The following is a 9,396-nucleotide window of genomic DNA, read 5'->3' as shown; positions in this document are numbered from 1 at the left end:
GTTTTCTCCTGACAACCCTTCCAAACAAACCATACTTGTTCAGTTTTTTTCTAATTGTACTCTCATGAACTTCAACAGTTAACATGCTGAGACCTGTAAAGTCTGAGAGGTAACTCTTGGGTGTTTTGCAATTTCTTTCAGCATTACACAGTCTGATGGGGTGAATTTGTTGGGACGCCCACTCCTGGGAAGATTGGCAACTGTCTTGAATGTTTTCCACTTTTGAATAATCTTTCTCACTGTAGAATGATTGACTTTGCATTGTTTGGAAAATGGCCTTAAAACCCTTCACAGATTGATGGGCAGCAACAATTGCTTCTCTAAGATCATTTCTGTCATGTGTGTAAACACACACCTGAATGCTCCAGCAAACTGCTAAAACTTTGGCTTTTATAGAGGTAGTCACACTTGCTGATGATTAATTAACCAAGGGCATTTGATTAGCAGCACTTGTCTGCTACTTAGCATCTTAATTTCTATGGAAGCAGTAAGGGTTTTCATGCATGGCTTCTCCATTTTGGCTTTATTTTTGTTGAATGGATGACATGTGGTAATATGTCATGTGTTGTTGTTCATCTGAGGTTGTATTCACCTAATGACCTGCTAAGGAACAGATGATTGTTATTTTGTCCTGATATGTAAAACCATATAATTCAAAGAGGGTGTACTTTATTTTTCACACGACAGTATGTGTCTGTGCATAGCAAATAGTCATCAGAACTTTCTAAAACAGAGACTCAGATTCATTTGCTGCAATTGTGCTTCCTTAAACAAATAATTCTTTATTTACAGCTAGATCATTACAATGAAAAAGAACCACATTTCACAGTCACTGTATTGTCTTACAGAGCTGAAGAGAGTGGAAGATTTCATGAGGCACATAGCTAAGAGCTAAGGTGTGATTGGAAGCAGTTGACAATATTGTGGTTCTTAGATCCTCATAAAAACCTGACTTCCTATGGGGTTACACATTACATTTAGAATTAGGATGTATTCAAACGTTTGAAGGTATGAAGAGACTTTAGTAGCCATAAACCATTTGCTTGAACCCTGATCTGTTTTTTTCCAGGAATGCACTACCAAATACATGCATTAAAACATGATTATGATTTAAACATGGCAATTTTTTTTTCACATCAATCTTCTGGAAAAAAAATCTCATATTTCATAGGGAAATTCTATTTTAGACATAAATAGTGGGGCATCTACTAACTAAACTGGGGTGGTAAGTTATTCTGGTCTTTTTTTTTTAAGAAAACTTGGGTCACTTTATAGATATGGATATAAATACTATTTGTTGCTCTACAAGTTAAACAAGAAGCCTTCCTAATCATTTCAGAACTATGATAGTGTCTTCTAATTATAAATATACTTTATAACCTGTCCTTTCATTTTTATTTTATCCCTTTATTATATGTAAAAAATTACACTCTGCATTTTTTATTTTAGTAAAATTACATTGCTGCTGATTCATACCTAGATTCTTGTTTCAGCATTATAGATTAGGTTATGTCAGTGTTTATCTTCATGCTCTAAACTGGTAGCTGCAACTGAATATACTATTGTGTTATTGGGGCATTAACACTATATCCTGAAACAAAGCTCGTATTCCTTCATATTACAGGTGTCATTGTTAAAGTGTGAAAGAAATTGATAATGCCATATGTTAAGTATGGTTCTGTTAAGTAACGATATTACATAATGACATAATGGCAGCTTTGAGGAGGAAAGCATTAATAAAACATTTTGTTATATATATATTTATATATGTAACAAATTGTGGGCTGGAAAGAAGAGACCACACACATCAGATGAGTAGCAATCAAGAAGGTGAATACAAAAACCTGCTAGTAGTCATTTGATTCGTATGGCTCCGTCTGATGCTTATATCCATTCACTACCTTACCACACACTCATACACTCCATGTCTAAAACATGGAAAAGGAAAGATCCATTTATGCTATACTTAAGCAACCAGAAGAGAGGTGTCCCCCGGCAGACAAAGAGAAATTCACAGTGAAATAAGAAGTAGGAAGAAGGGAGGCTTTTTCTTATCACCTAGAATAAAACCCTAATGTTTTTATTTTAAAGCAACTTCTTTTTATGGTCTTAACTATAGTGATTTTATATACTGTTTTAGGGAAGCGGTGGTGTACGCTCACATATAGCAGCAATATAGTGATTTTATTAACATACAATAAAAGATGATAAGTTAACAAAAGGCAATTAATCATATTCAATTTAACAATTGAACCTAACATTTCATAAAAATGGAGGCATCTATAGGGTTTGCATGGCTTCCAATTTGAGTCAGAAGAAAGACAACAGTGGAAGATATGAATGTTTCTGGGTCTTGGTTGAAAAACATGATCATGTCAAAAAAGATAATGGCGTTACTCCTGCCACTATCACATTTTTACTACGCTGCTAAGTACTGATTTTTTAAGATTATAAAGAATATAAAGAATAGTGGATAGTTTTTCAGATACAAAATTATAGTATATGTATATATATATATATATATATATATATATATATATATATGTGTGTGTGTATATATATATATATATGTATATATCTATATATTTATTTATTGTGTGTGGATGTGTGTTATTTTAGTTACATAGATCTGTCAGATTTGCTCCAAGTTATAGGACTAACAGAGTTTTCATCTATTGTATTTGAATCATTTTTATTTGGCTTTAACAAAAAATAAGGAAAAAATTAACGAACACAATTAAAAACAGTCATCATTATTTTTTTCTGTTGTCTCCCGGTTCCTGAAATTAATTTTTAACTTTGGCTGAAAGACTTTGTTTTCTGGAAAAAAACAAACAGAATTTGGTGTCAGACACAAAGTAGTGTAGTTAGGATGCTGTGGGGTGTTTTTGGTAGTGCTGCCCATCACATACAAGCCAGTTTTATCTATGTGGGGTTTATTTACCAAAGAGCTGTCAGAAGAGTTTGCAGGAGAATAATACTATATTAACTCCCTCAATTTACCATTAATTTTGAAGGCCCCACAATGGCAAGAAGGGCCTGGTCCTGCAAAATGCATAATTTAAGGTATAAAGGAGACTGAAGAAATCTTACTGATTTAAAAAAATACATTATACAGGGTCAACTAACCACTTTGTGCAGCAGAAGCTCACTGGGGTATAACCTTCATAATGTATTGTGAAGTCAAGGAGCTGAAAAACAACTCTCTTGCAAACTCTCCCGACAATTCTCCCCTTCCCGAACAAACCCCTTTGATTACCAGATATGTGAGCAATATACAGTTATTTGGCACATACATATTTAAAATAATTTTAAAGATAAATATGCATTACATAAGGAGTGAACATTTGTATAATCCGTTTTCATATTACAAGTACCCACGCGGTATATTCCTTAGAATCCAAAACAACCCAGTAACAGATACATTATTGCCTGACTGCAGACTTCCCCCTAAAATGTTACAAAATACACATAAAAAAATGTAAAACTCTTATTTCTGATGCAAGGACATTTCGTAAAACAACCCAGTAACAATTTAGGAAGCAACAAATATGATTTAGGAGTACTACATATGTTGTAGCAGCATTCAGTGTTAAAAACAAACATGCTTCAGCGTATAGGGTTTATAACATCTACAAAGCTAACAAAAATAGAACTCATATCCCTACAAAGCTCCTTCGTTCATCCTATACAGTCACAGATTAAATCATTGGTGGGAATTAGTAACATTCTCTTGATAACAAAATCAAACAAAATTGTAAAATTTAATAAATTCAATAAATAATACACATATCACATGTATTGCTGCAGCAAGCACAGCTATATATATAGAGAGAGCATTTACCATTATCCACATTTTCTTCAATGCAAGTGAGGTCACCTGTACAAGGACTCTCATATATTTATGTTGTCATATGCAAAGCTATTTTAAAAGATGATCCTGTATCATCAGCCAGAAATATTGTTCCTTTGGCTAGCTGGCCCTTTGCAGGCACAGGGAGATAACAGAGAAAACATGTCCAAATATAAGTAAAAACTAAGAACCGTAATAAAAATGGTTATATATGCAATATTGGTACAAACTGCTACAGTTAAATTCCAAAGGAAGGGTTGATAGGATCATTCCTGCACTCTGCAGGAATTGAAGACGCTACATCAGTGCAATGGGACAAGGTTTTTCTTTAGTCTCAGACACAGTGGTTAAATCCCCTTAGTGAGCCAACCAGCGTTGAAAAGGTTACCACTAAGTAAAACCAAGTTCAATGTGCCCAAGGAGTAGGAGAGTTCCCTGCTTTAAAGTTGTAAACACAATTCCAGAGGTTTGACCCATATTTAGTGTTTAACTGGGAGATTAGACCCTTTTAGCACTGCAAAGCCCTGTCCAATACTTTAGAGGTACAAAAGGATGTTAAAACTGACCTGACGCCAGAAATAGATTTTTAGAATGCTTATTTTTTAAATAATGGCTTTGTTCTTCCTGATATTATGAAATCTAGCACTCTCCTCTTTATGAAACTATCTTTAATGTGTGTCAATGCTGCTAGCAACCAAAGTAGTGCTAGCACTACAATTATGTTTTTAATAATACTGAGAAAAAGTTTAATAAATATAAAAAGAAGAAAAAGAATGCCAGCATAATAAAGGGCAGTTCCGGATGCCAAAGAGTTAATCTCCCACCGTATTATAGGCAGTCTGGATCTTCTAGCAACCTCTCAATCTAGAGGTAACCCACATGCCTTATAGCCTATAACATCAACAGGCAAAATATTTGGAAAATGTATTCACACACAACATTAGGCTATTACTATATATATATATATATATATATATATATATATATATATATATATATATATATATATATATATATTTGCTCATGTTAACTAGGGACTTCACACACTAAGCGACCCCAAAGAGTTTAAGTACAGGAATTGATTGCAGGTTTGTTAGGTGGTTAAGACAAATCATTTAAGAACATGATTCTGTCAGAGAAGAGTGATGCTCGTTCCACATTCTACAATTCTATAAACAGAGAGAAGTAAAAAAAATAATTAAGAAGCATAAAGATAGCAGGGAAAAGTACATTACTAGCTATTATACTAATACTTCTAATCATAACGATAAGTATAGAATAATGAATGCAGATAATTATAAGATATCAGCGCTTGTACAGTATAGTGAGAAGCGCGCGTGCAGCCATATGCAGGGTGCAAATAAGAAAGGGTCTTATAAGGGGCTATTATCTAAAATATTTATACTAAGGGAGCAGTGAGTAGTAGTAGTATAAAAAGGGTTCCCTGAAAAAAAGTAAAACATAATAAATAGTATGATGCACTAAATATGAGCCCATTCTGCTGCAGAAATAAGACTGGGGTGATAAACTTATGGCATATGTTTAAGTATGGCATGCAGGTACATTTTTCCTGTTTATAAGACTGACCACTGTCTTGCAGATTGTAAACTCAATGGAGTAGGTCCCTCCTCACCGTTTGTTTCCATAAGTCCAAAATCCTGTTTGATGTACTACTTGCTATGTCCTGTTTCACACACTCATTTCACAGTGCTACAGAATATTATGGTAATAATTATATTATTTAATATAAAAATGAATAAATAATAATGACAGAGATTGCTCTCTGGATCTACCTCCTGCACCTTTAGTGGGATGATAGAAATGAGTAAAGAGATTGTATGCTATTGCCGTTGCACACAATTACTGAGAACAACAGGGCCAGGAAAGCATTCTTTATCACATTCATCCTTATCTGAGGCTTCTGCAGGAGCCATGCTTTTCCTTAACTGTACTTAGAGCTGCGAACATGTCCGTTATTACGTATACTTCACCTGTAAGAACCCTTCTTACCCTAAAGTGACAATAGAATATGGGAGAGAGACGGGGACAGGCATGTGCTCATAATGTGACAGCATTCAAAAATTCTTAAACATGTGATGCCTTCTGTATATTGCTCCCTTTCCTTTGTGACCATAGCAAAGTGGAGTAGATTTATCAAAGAGCAAATTGTACAGTTTTCTATTCAAAATCATTAAAAAAAATATTTAAATTGGGACCATGAGCAAATAAACACTATGCATTTTAACTTATAGTATACTTATTTCAAAATGAGAAAGATTGTGTTTGTCTTGTAAAATTACATTATTGTAAAAAAAAACAGTTGCTATCAACTGAAATAAAATATTTGAACACTCATATTCAGCAACACCAGGGCATGTGATGTGCATACCAGGTTTTACCCAGAGTCTCTGGGTGAAGCACTGCTTTCCTGGGTCTCTGAGTCAGTTTTTTTTCTCTCCTTTCTCCACCCATGCTTTTTGCCCAGTTCCCTCAAACCAAAGGCTCTCTGGGACTAGGCCCACCCCTATGTGTCGCCATACTTGCCACTACATAAAGCTACTTCCCCAGAAGAGGGAGAGCTATGGGTAAAATCCCAAGTATGGTGATATATTCAGGTTAATGTTTTAACATTATCAAGTGTCATAATACATGGCATGTGTCAAAAGATATGTACAGAAAAATTGAGAATGAAAAAAATAAATATCAGTAATGCTATTGCTACAGCCTTCTCTGGGACATAGTAGATATTTCTATACTTTAGTTTATTTTTTTAACCAGGCATCCCTAATATTGATTCCAAATGTACTGTATTCCTTAAAAGACTACAATATTTAATGTATCTCTACATTACAAGTGTGTATTTAACATGAGGGTACAGGATGCAATAGAACAGGATGAAAAATATAAACTGTAAACATATGTAAAATGCTAGGTTTTTGGCTTTATTCCCATGTGTCAAAATAAAATCATGCATATTACACCCTACCCAATATGCATGCAAAAAAAAGTTTCTGCCCCAAAAAATACTTTTATGAAAATCTGCATTATCTCAGTATATAGATTGTCTACTTGAAAAAATGTGTTTTTATACCCTAAAAGAAGCGTACGTTAAAAAATAAACTTTTAAAATACACTTTGTGTAAAGTATAAGCAATTCTAATATAAAGAATTGTCCAGATGTCTATAGTGAGTTGAACGTCTATACAACGCACATAGAGATGTATAATCAGTAACAACAACTGTAGTAAAATACAGTAACATGGGGTTCAAAGAACAATCCTAGAGGAAAGTGTAGCAGAATTGATTTTATACGTAAACCCCTTAAGCCAATACTGTTTTAATCCTATATTAAACATAGCCCTCGGTTAATGAAAAGCTGTCAAAAATACAATGTTTTTACAAACCAGGATTTTAAACATAATTTCTTAAAGGTCTCCTTGGCATTTTTACATAAATTGTGCAAATGACACAGCGTAAAATAGAATTTGCCCTTTGATGAACCTAGGCCTTTACAATACGTAAGCCATAGGATGGCCAAACCTTAGCCTTGATATCTACCTGACCTGAGTTATCTAAACTGATTACGTTAATAAACCAATGTTATTTGTGTTTACTACTAAGACTAAAGTGGATGGGCGTATGGGCCAAGGAACCCACTCATGGTTTGATTAAGACAGCCACTCAGAAGTTATAAAACCATTTTGATCAAAATAAACTAACCAAGATATAGCATTTTGTAAACAGATATGATGGCAATAATACATGGTACTGCACTCATACAAAAGATTTTTTTACACCAGTTGTATAGAAATCTAGGGTAAGTATGAGATAACCAGTAGCTCACTTTGAGGTTTGTTTATCACAACATCCAAGCTGCAAGTTTATGAAAGTTTGCTGTGGTTTCAGAGATCGAATGCAAAAGTTTTTGTTGTTTGCAGCAAGGATTTTTTTTTTTTAAGTATAACTCAAAAGTTCCTTTCATGCCATCTTGAACACAATATATCCCGAACCTTTGGCATCCTTTTTCCACTTTTTAATGTAAAGTCTCAGGATGAAGATACATATAATCCCAAGGGAAGTCCCATGGGTCAGTACACAGTATGGATAGTGCTGGTACACACTAATGTTTGAAACGCTGTCTAGCAGAAACAGAACACGCTGCATTGTAGGCTGATACTGAGTATTACCATACATCCTAATAATCCCTTCTTCTAAAAGAAAAAGAAAATACAACCTCCAACAGCTTAGTTATTTTTGTAAAGGTTTAAAATTTAACACCTGATTAGTATAGTTTGGCAATCCTTAATACTGCACTGTAGTAAAGGTTAGAAAAAGGAATTCTACACAGTGTTTATTTCATGGTTATACTCAGTACTAATTCACAATACAGCATGGCCATTTCTCAAGCTACATGATGATTTGGAGGGTCGTGAGGGGTACATTTAGCTTTTACCTCTGCAGTGATGGGTTCACCATTAGCACTGGTGGGTTATCTATTTCTACATTTGGGGTTATTAATGAAGGGATTGTTTGGTTCAGGTGAGAGGGGCCTCCCCCGAGTTACACAGCTGTGGTCATTTTTTCAGTGTTTTTTTCTTAGAATAATCTCTAAATCTTCTCTATGTATATATGTATAGTTGAATATACAGCGCGTACAAAAGGTTAGTGTACATTGTCCTCTTCACAGTCTGGTTTGGGCTTCAGGGATGTATATCTCTATGCTGTCTGCACTCTCTGTGGCAGAGTTGTGCCGGTACGAGGCAGCACGCTTGGCTGCCAGTAGCCTCTTTCGAGCTTCTTGTCTCTGACGATCAACAGAATCCAAGGAGCGGTCCTTGATGGGATGTACCTTCTGGCGGAGAGGCTTCTTTGGTATTGGAGGAGGCACCTTCTTCTTCTCCTCCTAAGGTATAAAAGGGGGGGGTTGTGATAAACAATACACAGGTCCCATTTGTTAAGAACACATTCAAATAAACCTAGAGATAATCATGCCTTTCGGTATCACGTGTGGATTGTGAGAAATGTCACAAGTTAAGTCTATTAACAGTATGGCAGTATTAGAGGATGTTTGATGTTTCTGTAGTCCATTGTTATGACCACATGATGGCATAGTAGCAAAGAAAACTGCTAAAAGCCGTTTTCAAAGGTATGCATGGTAATCAGGCCTTCCACCTTTATCTTGACCAGGACTCGTCAATTATCCCCTGGGCCATTGCAAAATTCTTAAACAGAGTTGCACTGACTTAGACTGGCCCACAGGTGGAGGCAGACACTTGGTCACATAAGACAATGTTACTCGACCCCACAATAAAAGGGTAGCTGCTTGCACAGTGTTCAAGCAGCTAGAAAAAAGGCTCAGTTGAAGGTAAGCCTGTAACAATTATGTGACGGAGTGAGAGTTTGTATGTGGTAGCATTTGTGTTAGTATGAGGGCATGTGTGTGCATGTGTGTTAGTGGGAGCGTGTATGTGTGAGTGTAAGTTAGTACATTAAAGTCTCATTCACAGATTTTAAACAACAAAAACTACGTGTGTATGTTGTAC

The 9,396-nt window shown here is 35.2% G+C and overlaps 1 protein-coding gene across 1 annotated transcript in view; it reads right to left on the bottom strand.

Moving 5' to 3' along the window:
- Positions 1-8,534: 8,534 nt before the first annotated feature.
- LOC149281383 (disks large-associated protein 3-like) overlaps positions 8,535-9,396 on the bottom strand; it is a 55,807-nt gene continuing 54,945 nt past the window's right edge. The window contains exon 10 of the mRNA XM_089499318.1: positions 8,535-8,753. Coding sequence (XP_089355444.1) covers positions 8,535-8,753 — 219 coding nt within the window. The remainder of the gene's footprint in view (positions 8,754-9,396) is intronic.

The sequence above is a fragment of the Sceloporus occidentalis genome, unplaced genomic scaffold (assembly GCF_023333645.1).
Source record: "Sceloporus occidentalis isolate IW3139 unplaced genomic scaffold, rSceOcc1.0.p SCAF_133, whole genome shotgun sequence".
NCBI classification, from domain to species: Eukaryota; Metazoa; Chordata; class Lepidosauria; order Squamata; family Phrynosomatidae; genus Sceloporus; species Sceloporus occidentalis.
Note: the sequence above shows the minus strand (reverse complement) of the source record. Positions and strands in the feature narration are given on the sequence as shown.